General features: G+C 44.2%; 1 protein-coding gene across 1 annotated transcript in view; it reads right to left on the bottom strand.

The window, feature by feature from the left end:
* Positions 1-4,506: 4,506 nt before the first annotated feature.
* sobpa (sine oculis binding protein homolog (Drosophila) a) overlaps positions 4,507-19,880 on the bottom strand; it is a 41,324-nt gene continuing 25,950 nt past the window's right edge. Inside the window, exons 6-7 of the mRNA XM_056296430.1 lie at positions 19,074-19,169; positions 4,507-6,597 (exon numbers count right to left, since the gene is read on the bottom strand). Of these exons, the coding sequence (XP_056152405.1) occupies positions 4,507-6,597; positions 19,074-19,169 (2,187 nt within the window). The remainder of the gene's footprint in view (positions 6,598-19,073; positions 19,170-19,880) is intronic.

Here is a 19,880-nt window from a genome sequence, read left to right as displayed (position 1 = left end):
CCGGGTTCGCGGGGCGAAGCCGTGGCGACGCCGGATCAGACGAGGGACTCGACGGGCGGCGTGACACGCAAACGGTTCTGATATCTACGCAAAACAGAACTCAGCGATGGCAGCGGGGCCTGTGTCTGTGGGAGGACGTCGGCGTTAACGCAACGCAGAAGCTGGCAAAACAGAACGAAGCAAGGGGGCCGCCGAGCCAACATGATATCCCAAAATGAACCTTTTCTTCACGACTTCGATTTTAGTCTCGTTTGTATTATTTCCGACAGTTTTTGTCCAGGTCCCTCTGGAGGTTATTCGGGGAGGAGCTGGCTTCCCTCTGTCTCCTCTCTCCTCTGGTGCAGCTACTTCAGACTGACCCCCGACAGGAGCATCACCGGTAACGCGTCACAGAGGAGACACCCCCTGTAGGCTGGCAGCGGGCCCTACTTCTTCCATACTGTGCGCCCAGACTCCTTTCAGAGGTGCGGCGAGCCTCCAGAGAAAGTCTCAGACACCCTGGGCTCGGGTTTATTTACGGGGGGAGGTATACGATGAGCGGCGGGCTCCTGTCAATAGCGGGGTTTGTTGTTGAGGCGTGCAGGTGGCGTTCCTCGCCCCGCAGGAAACTACAGTAAGAATGACTCCTCTATCTAACGTGTGACCTTGTATTTCGCTCATCCGAGTTTGACCTCTTTTGTGTGTTTGTTTTGTTTGGATGTGCGTGCATCTTTGGCACCCTATCTGAAATCTAAGAGCAAACACAAGCGGCAGAGATCGCACGATTCCACCCGCACATACGCAGTACTGCTTTGCTGGTACGTGCTACCCTGTTGTCCCCCTAATTTTGCATCACGTTTTCTTCTTTCTTACTCACATTTATACGTGTAAACCTCTTTTGATTTTTCTGTCGCTTGAAGTCGGAGCGAAATCTTGCGTCAGACTGAACTTTTCACGTCTAAAAGCCTCAAACAAGGCGTAATTAAACATTCAGCAACAATTTGTGTTTGTAAATGACTAATATTGTGTTTTTTATACTTTCGCCCATTACCGTCCTCAGTCGTCTCAAGGGCCGAGGGAGGGGTTTGGCCCTCATTAATATTCATGAGCTGACCTTTGAGTGACAGGTACAAGCAAAGGTTGGCGGTAAAGGTGTGCAGGGTGTGACGTTCCGATGTGATCCGATTGGCTGCATGTAAATGAGTGTTTGATGGCGTCGTCGGTGTTGTAAGAAAAGAACCGCTTGAGAGAAACTGAACTAGGTGGCGCTCTTTTAAAAGTGGAAAAATAGAAAAACTGAATTCTACCTTTTTTCTTTTTTTTTTAACTTATATTTCAGTCGCAAAAGAGAACAAAATGCATGCTGATTGAATTAATGTGATGTAGAAAATGTTTGCGTTTCAATCTCGGTTCGACTTTAATTGTAATTATAGAAACGAAGGTTAAAATGTCCTCTGCTGAAACTTGGGACGGATATTCTTGACACTTCATCGCTCATTAAACACATCTTGTTAACTGGAAATATTCATAACTTGCTTGTTTTTGGCTACCCACCCATCAACATCAGTCATAGAGCTTGGTATCAGGTTGGCAGGTTCTCTTTGTGCTAGTTGTGTACAAGCTCAGGAGCTTAGGACAGGGTAGAAAGTTTTCTGCCTTTTTGTTTCTTGCCAGCTGCGTGGGTCTTTCATTTTGAAGTCAAAGCTATCTGAACTGTGTGTCATAACAACAAGCTGTGTGAAAAACCATGTCAATGTTGATTGCAAAAACAAAAAACAAAAAAAAACACTGCTTGGCAACTGGTCGAGAAATGTTTGTACCTTCAGCGGGGCACCAGGCCGGCCCGGTACGAACCAGAACAGGGAGCATCTTATGAGGCAATGACGACCGCTCATTGCCCAAGCGCAAAGTTTTCAAACCCGACACTCACTATACAGTGTATCGCATGATAACAGAATCATTACAAAAATGACAGAAAGCACTTGCTTACACAGGAGAAGGTGGATCAGGGTGAAAAGGGGGCAGTGTGGGCTGAATGTCTCAGAATGAGAAGAAAATGCAAATAGGGTAAAGTCTTCCTGTGGCGTTTATCAGCAGCTCTGGTCTGGAGTCAAGAGATCCTGCTGGCTTTTTCAGATAAGCCCGACGTTGAGCCTGTAAGATATATATATATATAGTCCATAGAGCTGACGTGAGAATCTGTCAGACAGACAAAATGAAATCCTGTCCGCTCCATCATGGTACAGATAAACAAGTTTTGGTTGGACTCTCATCGGGCTTCAAAGGCTGCTCATGATGCTGGTAGAATGGACTGTGGGTGAGGAGAGCAATGTATGTGCATATGCGGTGGTTGTCTTGGTGTGTGTGTGTGTGTGTGTGAGTGGGGGGGGGGTTGCTGGGGAGGTGCTCATTGGGAAAGCAAGCGTCATTGATGGCACAGCGGTCCTCAGAGCACATATCTGTGAAACGAAGTAGGGGTGAAAATAAAACTTGAGTTATGGGAGAGCATGCTCACAACTGTTTTGGTGCAGGCGGTCATTTGAAACAGAGTAAATATGCTACGACCCACAGGCCTCATTCATGAACCATGTGTACAGATTTGTATGTCATGCATGTTTCAAAAAATGCTGGAATTCACTGAAGTTTCCTGATTTATCTATTCACCACCTCCCCCCCGTTCTCCCCAATTGTATCCGGCCAATTACCCCACTCTTCCGAGCCGTCCCGGTTGCTGCTCCGTCCCCTCTGCCAATCAGCCTACCACATGCCTCCTCCGATACACGTGGAGTCTCCAGCCGCTTCTTTTCACCTGACAGTGAGGAGTTTCGCCAGGGGGACGTAGCGCATGGGAGGATCACGCTATTCACCCCAGTTCCCCCTCTCCCCTGAACAAGTGCCCCAACCGACCAGAGGAGGCGCTAGTGCAGCAACCAGGACACATACCCACATCCGGCTTCCCACCCTCAGACACGGCCAATTGTGTCTGTAGGGACGCCCGACTAAGCCGGAGGTAACACGGGGATTCGAACCGGCGATCGCTGTGTTGGTAGGCAACGGAATAGACCGCTACGCGACCCAGACGGCCACGTTTCCTGATTTTAGATATAAACATTATGTAATATAGTATAGTTGCTACACACAGACTGAGAACGCTTCAGTGACAAAAAAGACTTAATTTAATGTAATGTATTTTATATTTTATTATTCATATCTTGTCCCTTTAAATCTTTGCCCAATGCCTGCTGGGAAAGGCTGCAGCTCCCCTATGACCCTGAATTGGAAGAAGCGGGTATAGATAATATATGGATGGATAGAATATGTGTCTTGTGTTTTTATAGCTGAAAAAGTAAGTGATGACATTTGAAGTAGTACTTTTTTTGGGGGGGGGGATTTTTTCCTCCTTTTTCTCCCCAATTGTACTTGGCCAATTACACTATTTTCCGAGCTGTCCTGATTGCTACTCCAACCCCCTCTGCCAATCCAGGGAGGGCTGCAGACTACCACATGCCTCCTCTGATATATGTGGAGTCACCAGCCTCCTCCTTTCACCTGACAGTGAGGAGTTTCACCAGGAGGATGTAGCATGTGGGAGGATCACGCTATTCCCCCGTTTCCCCATCGCTAGTGCAGCGATCAGGACACATACCCACATCCGGCTTCCCACCCTCAGACACGTTTAGTGTGTCCATAGGGATGCCCGACCAAGCCGGCGGTAACACAGGGATTCGAACCAGCAATCCCCATGTTGGTAGGCAACGGATTAGACCGCCACGCCACTCAGACACCCCGAAGTAGTACATTTTTATGTTTAGATTGTTCCATGTCAGCAGTCAGGGACTTTTGTTTGTCTTTGCCAAATCTCCATAAACTATGCCACCAGTTTTATAAAAAAATTGGGCCGTTATTTAGCTTTCATCTGACCAGATGATACATGTGGCTTGACTTTCTTCTTTTGTCATGATTACTTATGCCAATTCATAATAATCATTTAATTTTACTGCAGCAGCATGATGAGTCTTTAATTCATGCTCTTGAACAGCACAACATTTAATTAACAGCTCACAGAGAGCATCGTAAAGCCTGGTTTGAGCCGTGCAAGACGAATCCATTGAAATTCAAGATGTATTTGCTCTTTGCAGAACATGTGTACTTGCCAATCAGTGGAAAGCAACAATCTTTCTTATAAAATGGGAACCCGTTCTCATCTCAAATGGTGAAATATGGCTGCAATGTTATGTAAATGTAGACATTGGGTAAACAAGTGCATTTGTCTGTATGCACCTTTGGGATGAATACATGAAAGAGATGTCAGACAAATCAGAGGAAATGTTCATGCATGAGGCCCATTGTGTGCCAGCTTTTGCTAAAATGCCATCATTTTAAAATGGGAAAACTTGCATGCTTTCGAAGGAGACATTTCAAAACATCAAACCTCACCAATTGTTTGCAAGAATTTTTGGTTAGAAATCAAATGTGTTTCGATACATTTATGTGAATTTGTAGGGGCTTTGACAAGGTAACCCTACCTTATTTGTTCTGATTGCGAATTCGCAAACACCTCCTCTTCAGCGGTGGTTCGAGTTCAGGGCTGCCAGCAGCAGATAACGGTGTGCTGATGGAGCAGGACAGGATGGCCGTCTTGTCGGCACCAGGCTTTGGCACGGGCTGGATGACCACGCAGCCTCCAGTTGGCAGCAGGGCGTAGGCATGCTCGCCTTCCTCCAGGCCAGAGTCAGGGTCCGGCTTACCCTCCCCCGTTCCCACTGCCTCTTCCTCAGCTGAACTCCTCTTCCTTGCCTCCCATTCTGCCACAGAACAGCTGTTCTCTTTCAGATCTTCCCTTTCCAGCTCCCCGTTGGCCGGCTGGTCCTCACCTCCTCCTCCTGCTCCACCATCTCCTTTCCGGTCTGGACAAGGCTCAGAGGCTGGCGTGAGGAGTGTGTGCCACCCAGTGCCATTGACAATGACGTTGCACAGGTTTGCAGGACTAGCTTGGGTTTGGTGCAGGGATTGAGTTTGTGTCCGTATTGTATTGTGTCCGGGTTGGATGGGAAAATTTGGGAGGGTAGAGACACAGGGATTGGGCTGTGGTAACGGAGGCTCGGCACTGCCAGAAGAGCTGTCGTCGCTGCATGGTGGGCAAGACGACTCCAGTGTTTTAGTGTTCGCGGCTCCTTCCACCTCCTCAGCACTACAGCCCTGTGAGATAGCCGCTTCCCTCCCCTCCCCATTCTCCTTTCCTTCTCTCCCCAGCCCGGCAGCAGATGGAGAACTTGAGTCCACTTCTGCCTCCACTTTGACCTTGACCGCCGGTACCATTCTCTGAATGACCTGCTGCTGACAGGAGCGATGGCCCATGGTTAAATCGATTACCTCATCCATTAGTCCAGGGCCACCAGATAGACACAGGCTTTCCGAACTGTCCTCTGCCTTCACAGTCAAGTCCACCAACGCAGTCCGACTTCGGTCTGAGCCAGAGCCTGACTGGCCGGGGCTGTAGTGAGAAAACGCAGGAGAAAGGGGCCTTGTACTGAATGGACCTACTTTTTGGTCCAGCCGGTCTCCTCCGGAGGAGCCGGGAGACGGTGGCGAAGAGGCCGAGGGCTCTGAGGATTCGGGAGCAGTCGGGATGGGGCCACTGCTGTCCGGCTGGTCTCTGGACGTCTTGGGTCTGAAGGGAATGGGGATGGGGATGGGGATTGGCACTGGCAGGGGTACGATGACAGGGTATGGGACTAAAAGAGTGGGTGGGGGAACCAGGGGAGCCAAAGACGGCATACCGAAGTTCATCATTGGAGGCATGGGGATGGGTCCGTTTGGCATCATGCCGATTGGGGGGAAGGGGGGCAGGCCTGGCATGGGGAGACCGGGGTGGGGAGGTATCATGCCTGGGTTGGTGTTGGAGGAGGGGTGGACATGCGGAGATAGCAGAGGCCTGTGCATGGGACTGGATGGGGGACCAAGGGTCCTAGGGGGTGGTGGTGGGCCAATGCCGGGGATGATCGGGTTTGACAGGGGGCTGTTTGGACCGGCCACATGGCCTGAGGGGCGAAGGAATGGTGGGCGAATTTGCTGCATCATCTGATGTTCCATGAAGAAGGGGAGGGGCACAGGCCCCCGGGGGGTCATTATCATGGGGGGGCTTCCTGGGGGTACTCCCATGGGGGCGTGCAAGGTGGGGACTGGCGGAGGGGGGAGTGTGGGACTCTCGTGCGGTCTGGGCGTGGGAATCTTGGCTGAGGAGGCAGACGACGGGGAGTAGACAGCACCTGTGTCAGAGGGAGAGGCAGCAGAGGAGGTGGAGGGGGGAGGCAGAGTGGAGGCTGTGGTGGGCCCTCCTGGCGAGGGGGCTTTGCGTCGAGGGTCCGTTAATGGCGTTCCCCAGGATTCGGGAGTTAGTAGCTGTACTGCGCCACTACACTCCCCCTTTCCCTCCCCATTACCCCCGTGAGCTGGGTTACATAACGCCCCCGGCAGGGCAGCCTGGGTCTCTTTGTAGAAAATGTCCATCTTATATTGGTTGAGGCATTTGGCACTGCAGAACTGCAGCCTCCGCTCGCCGGCACCGAAATCCAAATATTCCTTGGTGTGACGAATGTGTTTGCACCAGTCACACACCTGCAATAAAAAAATACAACACAGCACAAAACATCCTTTGAGTACCTTTCACCCCAAACAGGAGAGAGTTGCAGTATTTTTTTTGATGAAATACAACAGGATCTGTTTGTAAGTGTATTGGTGAACCAAAAGCTTTGTCCAAACCATCTGGAAAAGAAAAAAAAAATCAAAAAGAAAAGCAAACATTTAACTTGAGTCTCTGTGTGTGTATATATATATATATATATATATATATGTATATATGTGTGTATACGTATGTATATTTGTGAGTAGGCGTATTGTATGATAATGTGTATATGCAAGCCAATGTGCATGTTTTTGTGTGATTGTACAGGGCTTAAATCTATTTATTCTGAGAGGTGAATTTGCAGCGTGGCAACATCATAGCATTCAGCTTATAAGTGACCCTGTATGAAAAGCTTTTAAATGGAAGGAAAATCAATTGACACCTTCTGTTGGCAAAGAGTAAACAGTCATTCTCATTTCACCGCACCCTGACATGACCACAGGAGGAGCATCCAAAAAAAAAAAGTCTCTTTCCTTTGATAGAATTTCACATCTGAGGCTGACGCTCTTTGTGAATGTTTTGATAGTTACAACAGCTGAGTTAAGTCCACTCCAGGCTAGCCGAGACGTTTCGAGTTCATCTTTATCTTGCAGAAAGCTTCAGCTCACAACTGTCCCTTGGTATCACTTAGGACAGTGGTTCTCAACCTTTTTGGGGTCCTGGACCCCCTGCGTATTTTTGATCTACCCTGAGGACCCCTCCACCTGATCTTGGGGGAGGGGGGTTGCAATTTGATAGAAACAGTAGAAACTGCATTTTAAATTGCATTATAGCATTTATTCACTCTTTGGGGCAAAAATAAGAGCTTTCAGTTGTAACTTAGACATAATTAACAAAACAGAATTCTTATGCAGTAACTTTCAGATATATGTAACAAAACAGAATATGTATTCAGTAACTTTCAGATATATGTAACAACAGAATTTTTATGCGGTAACTTTTAACAATGCAAACGGGAGCGAGATCTCTTATTACAATACAATAAATTACACTTGTGAAACAGATGTAATCAGAGAAAAAAGTCCTGTTACCCTTTATAGTTTAGGTAGATAAAGGTCTCAGTCACATTTGAGTAAAATAATCCTATTTCTATAAATGTCATAGGATCTTTTTTTTAAAGATATTTTATTTTCACGGACCCCTTACAATTACACCACGGACCACTAGGGGTCCGCGGACCCCCGGTTGAGAAACACTGACTTAGGACACAAAACTGCACAAAGCTCACCTGACTGTTGAAGGGGTCTCTCATTTACGACCACTCATCCACTTTTCAAGGTAAACACTGCGTTTGGGGAATTAATACATTTAGAAGAAGAAACTACAACCAGGCGCGTCCAGGGGGCGTAGTGGTCTATTCCACTGCCTACCAACACGGGGATCGCTGGTTCAAACCCGTGTTACCTCCGGCTTGGTCGGGCGTCCCTACAGACACAATAGGCCGTGCCTGCGGGTGGGAAGCCGGATGTGGGTGTGTGTCCTGGTCGCAGCACGAGCGCCTCCTCTGGTCGGTAGGGGCGCCTGTTCGGGGGGGATAGCGTGATCCTCTCACGTGCTACCTCCCCGTGGCAAAACTCCTCACTGTCAGGTGAAAAGAAGCGGCTGGCGACTCCACATGTATCAGAGGAGACATTTGGTAGTCTGCAGCCCTCCCCTGCTCAGCAGAGGGGGGGGGGGGTGGAGCAGCGACCAGGACGGCTCGGAAGAGTGGGGTAATTGGCCGGATACAATTGGGGAGAAAAGGGGGGAAAATCCAAAAAACAAAACAAAAAAGAAGAAGATACGAAAAGTAAATATTTGGAAGAAAAGTGGGCATTAGAAAATTAAAATTTTGTGATGCCACCTTAAAAAACGGATCATAACCCCTTTAAGTATTCCCACCGTCTGTGGTTCTACGGGCACAAAAAAGAGATATCTGAAAAACTGGCCTCATTAGCAAACTAAACCCAATATAATATTGTTTGACAGGTATCCAAACTGATTCACTGAAGATGAAGGCTTTCTGATGCATGAAATGAAACGTGATATGACATATGGGTACCTAAGTATGTTCATGGCTGTTCAAACATGTGATGGTGAGCTGCTTTACGTTATCAGCCTGTACTGAAATTTGAAGGTGTGGATCTCAAGGGTCAGCTCTGGGTTCCATTTAAAAAAAAAATACAAAACAAGCGTTGTGCTTTTGTGAATACACCCTCTCAATTCTCTCTCAGTTTTCTATTCATCACACCTGAATGCCAAATACTGAGCTGTTAGCAGCTGAAACTGATGGAGCCATGTCTGAATTTGTGAGCCACAATTTCTCAGGAAAGTGGCATCGCTGTGGCTGGTTTCTCTCAGCATCTCGGTGACACTTTTCTTATCAAAGAATTTTCTGACACGCAAAATATTTTACCAACTCATCCTCAGGACAACACTCTCAGAGAAATTAACTCAGGGAAATACTCTGTAGTATATACTCTTCTGTGACTTGTGAGCCGAACCCAAACCAATTTTATGTGGAAGCACACCACTTTATTGGAAGCTGATAAATCTGATTCTGATGCTCTTATGTTGAGCATTACTTGGACTTAAGTCAGATGTCACAACGCAGTGCGGGCTGGCTTTAGTGAAGAGGACTTCCGCTGAAAATTAGTCCCTGTCGGTCACTACAGAGGCAGATACTCCAACAAACTCTCTTCCTGCACTGTTTCATTGTGGTAGGTAGCACAACTTTCTCAGCATAAAAAAGTGTAAAATTGTTCTCTGGGATGAAAATGAATGTGACCCTGGTAGAGCAGATAGCGGTGGGCGAGCCCTGAACACTGCGCCGCTGTTCGGGGCCACACACAGCTCACTACTCTGTGAGCTCCGGGAGGAGTGGCAGGTCCTCGCTGGAGATAATTAAGGCATTAATCAGTTGTCAGACCCCTCAACGACATCCATCCATCACATGGACTGTTAATCCCCCCTGCTGAATGTTAATAAGTTGAGGGATGCAACCGGAAGGGGGGGATAAACTCGTTTAAACACTGCAAAGCAACACTCGATTAGTCGCACAATCGAGTCTGGCAGCGGCCAAGGGATGTTTGGACCTGCAGAGAGTCTGTGAGGATGGATAACTGTTGTGGAGTCTTTAAAATATTTGTAGTCTACCGTCCTATTGCTGTTACATGTGAGAACAGACAGACGCTCCAGGTTGGCCTGCATGAGTGAGTACAGTATGTGTTTTGAGATGAATTAGTTCATCCCATCCAAGGTTTGCGACCCATGAACTCATAATGACCCTCAATTATAGAAGTGCTGTAAAATCTTGCAAAGGGCGAGAATTTGTCTTGGAAAATCATTTGCACCCCCATAAATCAATAGTACAGGTGCAAATGTAAGGAAAAGGGTAAAGCACAAGTATCTCATGCAGAGCAATTTCTGCACACTGTGCACTTGTGTAACCTGCGAAACGTTATTAATGGCTTGGCATAAAAACCTGCATCAGATTGACTCGTGAGTCGACAAAGGGATAGCCGGTTACACAACAGTGGACAAGAGTTGGTATGTATTAAAAACATTTTGAAAGATCTATTTCCACACTTAATAGCTGGAGCCAAAACACTGAGAACAACATGTTTGTGTAAGCCATGAATATGTTGTATATTTATGAGAAACAACTAGCACGTGCAAAGATGTGCACTCCCGTGTGATGGCGTTCAGGTATTGAGTAAAACTCATAAGAAGCAGCTGCAGCACATGAAACACCACAGCAAAAACAGACCAGAAAGTTAGATATGGCATAATTGTTGTTTTTAATTTGGTCTAACTGCACATTTCTCCCAGCTGGTTTGGCCCCTGGCCTTCCCCCTTGCCCCAATCCCATGACTGTCAGACTCAATAAAGGTACGCCCAGTTCTCTGACGCATAAGGCAAGGTGAGTAATAATTTTAAACCAGTAAAGAAAATGGTAAGAAACTAAGAAATAAGTAAAAACAAGTCAGCAAATGACAACAAGCCCCCCCCCCTTTCCTCCCCAACTGTACCTGGCCAATCACCCTGCTCTCTGAGCCGTCCCGGTTGCTGCTCCACCCCCTCTGCCGAACCGGGGAGCGCTGCAGACTACCACATGTATCCCTCCGATACATGTGGAGTCGCCAGCCGCTTCTTTTCACCTGACAGTGAGGAGTTTCACCAGGGGGATGTAGCGTGTGGGAGGATCACGCTACCCCCCCCCCCAAACAGGCACCCTGACTGACCAGAGGAGGCGCTCTTGCAGCGACCAAGACATATACCCACATCCGGCTTCCCACCTGGCCAATTGTGTCTGTAGGGACGCCCGAAGATGACGACAAGAAGTTGGTAGAAATTAAGTAAAAAAGTAAATATAAGGATCATTTAAATTGTGGAAGAAAGTCACGTACAAGTATAAGCACATATACAATATCAAGATAGACAGTAAGTACACAAACAGGAAAGTAAAATCTCTAGTTCAGAGGCAAATAAAAGGTAAGTATTATCTAAAGTTATGCTGACAGGTATGGAAGAGAAGATGGAAACAGGAAAGCAGAAGCTAAGTAAGATGTTGCTGTATTGAGTTGGCTGTAGGTGAAAATCTACAGGAGCTTAAAGGAATAGTTGGGATTTTTTAAAAGTCTGTCTCTATATTTTTACTCACTGCTTATGTAGAACACAGGTAGGTTTTGTTTTCACACACATCCATCCTTTTCCTCATACTGGCCACACAGCTTCAACTTGCCATCTATAGTTCAATGCAATTAATGTAGGCCAAATCCACAATCCTTGCTCAGTGCACGGCCCCCCCCCCAAAAAAAACCCACGATTCAGCCAAAGCTAACATGGTATTACAGCAGTATATGACAGCACATTCAAGTGGTCATTTAAAATATTTACATTTGTTTTTAACGCTAAAGTCCCTCTTTAGTGTTTGCTTTGCTGTACCGTAAAGTAAAATGGAAGGAAACGACCATAACGGATTGTGAAAATGACTTTAAATTTTTAAAAATGACGACTCAAATTTGCTGACAGACCGCAGCAACATCCAGTTAGCTTTGGCTGAACTATGGAGTGTTTTCTTTTGTTGTTTTTTTTTTGCACCGAACAAGGATTGTTGATTTATCCTGTATCAAGTTCATAATGGCAGTCCAGAGCTGTGTGTCCAGTATGAGGAAAAGGACGGACGACTGTAAAATGAAACCTACCAATGAGCGGTGAGTATAAAATAGGGATAGACGTTAAAAAATCCAAACTATTCCTTTAAAACCAGAGCGTGCAATCTGGGTGTTAGAATGGACTTCTGAGTGACTGATGTCTGCAGAAAAAGAAAAAAAAATCATACAGGTGATACTCAGATGTCACTTATGTGAATTCACTTCCTTTTGATTGGCTATTCAGTCAGGCTCATTCAACCAAGCATGACCAAGTAAAAAGTCAAAAAGGTGCTTGAGCAAGTTGAGGTCGATAATGGCAGGCCCAAGATATTTTAAATAATAAATGTGTTCAAATTTTCCTCAACTCAGAAAGACAGATGGAGGGCACTTAACGACTTTCTGCACTGTGAGTGAAATTTCACTGCGCATTACCCTAATGGAGTTGTGCTTCTCTCTCTCTCGCTCTCTCTCTCCATCTCTTTGCTCTCCCTCTCCTGCACACAGATGTTTGCAGTTGAATGTAATTACGGTCATTTATTTCCATCGTGGCCCAACGAAGCAGCAGCCGCTGGTGTAGTTTAACCGTTTGCTTTACAATCATTGATCTTCCCTTCCCTGGGATCACTTTGACAGTCATCCGGGGTATCTTTCTCTTTTTTTTCCCCCCCACTCTCTCTCTTACACTCCTTTCTCTCTCTCTCTTACTCCTCATCTTCTGACCAAAACACATGGCTAGAAAAACTTTGGCATCTCTATGTTAGAGGTTTTCTTTCCAGTGTAGAACGAAATGTGATTAAAAGTTTGGTCAGGCGGTGAGCGAGGGATACCCGGAAGCCACCCCCGAGGCCTTTAGAGATCAGATGAAGGACACTGAATGAATGCAGAGGGGGTTAATGGGTTGTACTGGATAAGGAGGACCAGGCAGGAAAGAAGTGGCTGATTATGATTAAGGTTGTGAAACAATCAATAGGGTGAAGAAAAGAGGAAAGTGGGTTACAGCAGATGAGAGGATTTGAGATGGTGGAGAACTGAAGATGTAGACGTTCAGCAGATGTCAGAGTTTCATAAGATCAAGTGGTTGAAGCGGGTGAAGAGGTTTCATAAGAGTTAGTCATTCTTGAAGATGTTTAAGGTGCAAAAGCTGAACAGGGAATATCTTGTATTTTATCTTTAGTTCACCTTTTTACACTGCTGATATCACTAGGCTACAATGTGGAAAAACACAAGGATAAAACACATGTGCCTAATCACCTAATGTCCTGGTGCTTGTCAGATATAGTATAATTTAAAGGATAATTAAATTTTTTGTAGATTTTACCAACAGGCATATCAGTTATGTTATCATTTTACTCACCGGTTTCATTTTGCTTGTGTCTAGATGTTTAACCTAGAGTTGTGAAACTCTCGCACACTCGCACTTGATTCAGCACAGTAGCATTTCACAAGCATTAGGTTAAGGTTAGGTTTAGGTTGAGGTTAAGGTTAGCGTTAGGTTAAATTGAGGTTAGGTTAAGTTTAGGGTAAGATTAGGTAGAGATTGAGGTTAGGGTAAGGTTACGGTTGGGTTAGGTTAGGTTAAGGCTAGGTTAGGTTGAGAATGAGGTTAGGTTATGGTTAGGATTAAGTTAGGTTAAGTTAAGAGGGTTAGGTTGAGGTTAAGGTTAGGTTAGGTTAGGTTGAGAATGAGGTTAGGTTGAGAATGAGGTTAGGTTATGGTTAGGATTAGGTTAGGTTAGGTTGAGGTTAGGTTAAGGTTAGGGTTAGGTTAAGGCTAGGTTCAGATTGAGGTTGATGTTAGGTTAGGGTTAGGGTTAGGTTAAGGTTAGGTTGAGGTTGGGTGAAGATTAAGGTTAGGTTAGGGTTAGGTTAGGTTGAGGTTAGGTGAAGATTAGGGTTAGGGTAAGGTTAGGGTTAGGTTAAAAATCCCGCAGGAGTTTCGCAAATCTAGGGTTACCATCTAGGCATGACCCTTCATTTTGGAGACTTTGGATACAGGACCACTGCTGGACTCGGCTTAACAACGGTCTCTTATAGGGCAACTGAACAGTGCCAGACACGTTTCAACAAGTCCAATTTAACCCAAAAATCTAAACCACGCATTATTTGGAAGTAAAGATAAAAGTGAAAGTTAAAAGTTATTACCCAAAATGTTGAGGTAGTAGTAACCATCAATAAACTACCTGGTCAGCGCAAAAGAGATGTCAAAGATAATGGGAAATCATCCACAAAGTCTAATAGAGACATTAGGTGTTTTATTAGTCGCTAAGAGGACAGATTTAAGACTCATGTTCAGTTGTGCTGTAAGACGCCATTGTAACGCTGAGTCCAGCAGTGGTCCTGTATCCAAAATTTCCTAAATAAAACCGTGAGTAAAATGAAATCATAACCAATATGCATGGCGGCAAAAACGCTGAAAATACGATCCAGGTTATATAAAAAAAAAAAAAAACAGAATTATCCTTTAAACAGCAGATAATAATAAACCACATGCTTAATGATGCTAATGCTTATTCATTGTCCCTCATTTGTTAAAATTTGACACTACAAAGAATCAAAATCAAAATCTCCAGTCTGAAAATATGAGTATTGCGTATTTGATAGTAAAAAAAAAGAAAACGTGAAAGACTGCTGCCACCTTCAGTCATAATGCAATTGCGAAATTTTCAAAAATAGATTACTTAAGAAGTTTGGACATGAAAATCAAATTTTGGCTGAAAATTTAACTGCCGTCTGTCGTATGCGTAATGGTACTCATGAATGGTCAAACCGTAGAGATAGTAAAGTCACTAGCCCAATACACTATGGATCATGTTTATATACGTATGTATATACGTATGTGTATATCCATCCATCCATTATCCGAACTGCTTATCCTGCTCTCAGGGTTGCGGGGATGCTGGAGCCTATCCCAGCAGCTATTGGGTGGCAGGCGGGGAGACACCCTGGACAGGCCGCCAGGCCATCACACAGGGCCGACATAAACACACACACACACACACACACACACACACACACACACACACACACACACACACACACACACACACACACACATACCTAGGGGCAATTTAGTATGGACGATTCACTTGACCTACATGTCTTTGGACTGTGGGAGGAAACCGGAGCTCCCGGAGGAAACCCACGCAGACACGGGGAGAACATGCAAACTCCACACAGAGGACGACCCAGGACGACCCCCAAGGTTGGACTACCCCGGGGCTCGAACCCAGAACCTTCTTGCTGTGAGGAGACCATGCTAGCCACTGCGCCACCCTATATAAATAAATAATTATTAAAATTTTATATATATATATACACTACCGTTCAAAAGTTTGGGATCACCCAAACAATTTTGTGTTTTCCATGAAAAGTCACACTTATTCACCACCATATGTTGTGAAATGAATAGAAAATAGAGTCAAGACATTGACAAGGTTAGAAATAATGATTTGTATTTGAAATAAGATTTTTTTTACATCAAACTTTGCTTTCGTCAAAGAATCCTCCATTTGCAGCAATTACAGCATTGCAGACCTTTGGCATTCTAGCTGTTAATTTGTTGAGGTAATCTGGAGAAATTGTGCCCCACGCTTCCAGAAGCAGCTCCCACAAGTTGGATTGGTTGGATGGGCACTTCTTTGAGCAGATTGAGTTTCTGGAGCATCACATTTGTGGGGTCAATTAAACGCTCAAAATGGCCAGAAAAAGAGAACTTTCATCTGAAACTCGACAGTCTATTCTTGTTCTTAGAAATGAAGGCTATTCCATGCGAGAAATTGCTAAGAAATTGAAGATTTCCTACACCGGTGTGTACTACTCCCTTCAGAGGACAGCACAAACAGGCTCTAACCAGAGTAGAAAAAGAAGTGGGAGGCCGCGTTGCACAACTGAGCAAGAAGATAAGTACATTAGAGTCTCTAGTTTGAGAAACAGACGCCTCACAGGTCCCCAACTGGCATCTTCATTAAATAGTACCTGTTAGAGCCTGTTTGTGCTGTCCTCTGAAGGGAGTAGTACACACCGGTGTAGGAAATCTTCAATTTCTTAGCAATTTCTCGCATGGAATAGCCTTCATTTCTAAGAACAAGAATAGACTGTCGAGTTTCAGATGAAATTTCTCTTTTTCTGGCCATTTTGAGCGTTTAATTGACCCCACAAATGTGATGCTCCAGAAACTCAATCTGCTCAAAGAAGTGCCCATCCAACCAATCCAACTTGTGGGAGCTGCTTCTGGAAGCGTGGGGTGCAATTTCTCCAGATTACCTCAACAAATTAACAGCTAGAATGCCAAAGGTCTGCAATGCTGTAATTGCTGCAAATGGAGGATTCTTTGACGAAAGCAAAGTTTGATGTAAAAAAAATCTTATTTCAAATACAAATCATTATTTCTAACCTTGTCAATGTCTTGACTCTATTTTCTATTCATTTCACAACATATGGTGGTGAATAAGTGTGACTTTTCATGGAAAACACGAAATTGTTTGGGTGATCCCAAACTTTTGAACGGTAGTGTATATATATATAAAGAGAGAGATAGATAGATAGATAGATAGATAGATAGATAGATAGATAGATAGATAGATAGATAGATAGATAGATAGATAGATAGATAGGCTATCATAGACCAGCACACCTAGCAAGGTCAATACATAAGCACATAATACATAATCTATTTAAATGTTGTGGTTATCATATATCACATATATGGTTATCATATATTGTTATGGTTATCATTTGTCTTACTCAGGCAGACAGATAGATAGGTAGGTTCTTTATTGTCCATCAAAAATCAATTTGTTTTCATGGTTTGTACATTACAAGAAGACATTCAGACATTCTACAGCAGACAACACAAAAGACACAATACAGTTCAAGACACCACTCATTACTGCCAAGCATTATGTGCAGGGGTGGGAGGGCATCTGTCTATCTGTATCTATATGTCTATGTGTATTTATATCTGTAAATCTGTGGCCCAATGGAAGGGGAGGGGGGAGTTAAACATGGATCTAGGGGGTATCCAGGATCATGTGACTGCCAGAATAGGGAAACCCCGACTAATTCGCTAAAAATAATCCTTCACAACAGTGGCTCTTTTGTATTTTCCATCGAGGTCTAAAAATTGGTGCAAGTTTTCATTCCAACCAAAACGCTTCACCAGCTGATTTCGCTAATTTGCTCCTCCTGCTGAAGTGCTAATTAGTGAAATCAGCTGGCGGAGATTTATTTGCAACTCAAGTCCTCCATATTGTTGGGCTTTGATGCGACAAGAGACTGTGAGGCAGAGTTTTTTTTATAGATGTATTAAATGCATAACTGCAATACATTAAGATGCTTTATGATAGTCTGAAGAGGGCACAAGCGGGTTAAGCTGCTGGTAAATGCCAAAGAACACAAGCAATATAACTGCATGCCCCATGGGCCTACTCCTGTCATTATCCCTTATCACTGTCAGTCATAATAGGTGAGATATGCAGCGGCCATGCTCCTGAGTGCCAAGAGAACAATTGCAATAGATTTAAGTACACACACACACACACACACACTCACACACACACACACACACACACACGTAGAAATTACTTGAGATGGTTTCGTGAATATAGGTGACTAGTCCCCCGAAACCTTGACCCAAATTATTATTCTCCTAAGGCTCCAATGTTCCTTTGCTAGGCTGTGGGTTGGGAATAATTATATCCCATGCGGAACATCCGGGGTCAAATCTACAGAAGCCCTGTTGGGACATGGTAGAGAAAACAAAATGCAAAAAAAAAATAATAATAAAAAAATCCATCCTCCTTTTTCTTCATGGAGAGGAACCAAGCACCGATTAGCAACAAGCACTGACTGAATATCCTTAAATATGAGACCAATTTCACGGTAAAATTCAATGAGTTACTCCACGTGTTTGCATATCTTTGTGCCCCAACCTGGACCTAAGGACTTGCTCGTCATGAATGAGTACATTGTGTTTAGTGGTTTCAGCGAGGTTTGGCTCTTACTATTGGTATTACGTGGGAACACAAACCTCATATGAAGGAACATAATGCTGTATTCAAGACATGCTGTGTAGCTAGTAGATACGAAATGTGAACTGTGACAAAATGCACTGAATGATTGTCGATCTCAGAACTGTAAGTTGCGTGCATACAGGTGCATCAGTGATGTCACAGCAAGAAAAAGTGGAACAAACACAATGGCAGCATTTGTCTTTTTATATTTCACTGCATGTTTGCGCGCGTAATTATGTGATATGTGTAGTGATATAATGCCATGTATATCCACTGGAACTACATATCACTACAATATGTGTTAGTATCTTTTATGTTTTGCATTTCTTATACCGATTGGCGAAATTTAGAAGGTGCAAATACCTAACAGCCACTTTTTTTGCTAGCCAGCTTTGCTAGATAATGTTAGCTTGCTCAGAAGTACCGCAAAAAAAAAAGAAAAAGGGGAAGAGCTATCTGACAGCATCTGTATCTTTTCTCTTCAGTAAACCGCGTGAACATTTTGTGTTCTGAGTTGTCTTGAACGCCGCATAAAGTGCACCCTAGAAGCAACTCCCGGTTTTTTTTCCTTCATTTTCCAACACAGCTTTTTCTTCTTCTCATTACTATTATTAACTATGTCCCTTCAGGGCTTCTGTACAGCGCCATTATGTCATACTGGTTTCATATTGTAGGTAGGTTTTTTAATACTAGGAATCAGTGGTGCAGTGTTTGGCTTTATTGTTGGGTTCATCAGTTGTCCATGAAATCGGTCCTATTCACAAAACCATAAAAGTGAAACCCACAATGTCAAATTAATATCGAAAAACTCATCACACAAACTATCCTAAACTTTACTCACTAATGTGTCATCATTTATATCAATCTGGTTATTCCCACAAAATTCAACAGACCCAAACCACTGAACGGAAAATGGAAATGGGAAAATAAATGATTTAAGCACGGTGAAGGCATGAAACCCTCTAACTTGACTGTAAAAATAACTACTGGAGAAACCAGCTGAAAACAAGCTGCACCACTTTGGATCTAACTTTTTGTTTATCACTTCCATATGTTTTACGCTGGGCTGAGCTGCGCCTGATGTCTGATGTCTACCTTACGTGCCCAAATATGAATCAACCAGTCCATAGACACAAACAACAAGAGAATGCCCATGGGAAAGAAAGAGAGGCATTCTTTAACAAGGAGCCACATCCAAACATATCTGTGCAGAAGCCATCAAACTTAGACTCTATGTGATTGTTAAATGGTTATGGTCCTTACAAGCACATCGCTGTTTGTCTTGAAGACAAGCCTGGGCGAGTCCTGAGTAAAGCTGTGCTGAGGTAATTTCCCACCGAGGCCATCGTCGTCTCTCGCCTGGGAAGGGGGAGAAATAATGGCTTCTTTTTACGGATGGACAAAAATAAACAGATGAACAGAAACAACAAGAAAACTCAGGAATGACAAAAAAAAAGTACTGAGAATGATGAAAGGAAATGGTAATTGTGGTACGGGTGAGCATGCAGTGGTCTGCAGACTCAGATAAAAGGGTTTAAACGGGAGAGTCTTAAGTGTGCGTGTGTGTGTGTGTGTGTGTGTGTGTGTGCGTGAGGGAGTTGGACACATGCAAGCCTACGGTTTGTGGGTCTGCGTAACATTTTTGAAAGATATCATGATGATTTCTAACACCCATTTGTTCCAAGATAAAAAGGAAAAACACATTTTTGGCACACGGTGAATACAACATGATCTGTGTTGAAGTTCTATCAAATTGCTTTGCAACTTTAAGTTTTTCATGACTAACAAATGAAATCATCAGTGCTGTGGTTCATCTGCAGAAACAAAAAAAATATAAACCCTTGTTAGTAAGATTTCATAACGACCAGATGTTTAAAACACCGAAACATGGTGTATCGTAATACACATGATTAAAATAGAGCAAAGCGGTCAAACACCACCTTGCGTCACACATATGAGGGCTCGTTCCCTGATGTCGGTTAATAAGCCCAATTTTCCTTACTGAACTCAGTGGGGAGCCTAACCAAAGACTCACTTCAAAGGTATATGTAGATATTTTTACTGTAGCTA

Source organism: Lampris incognitus, chromosome 16 (genome assembly GCF_029633865.1).
Source record: "Lampris incognitus isolate fLamInc1 chromosome 16, fLamInc1.hap2, whole genome shotgun sequence".
NCBI lineage: Eukaryota > Metazoa > Chordata > Actinopteri > Lampriformes > Lampridae > Lampris > Lampris incognitus.
Note: the sequence above shows the minus strand (reverse complement) of the source record. Positions and strands in the feature narration are given on the sequence as shown.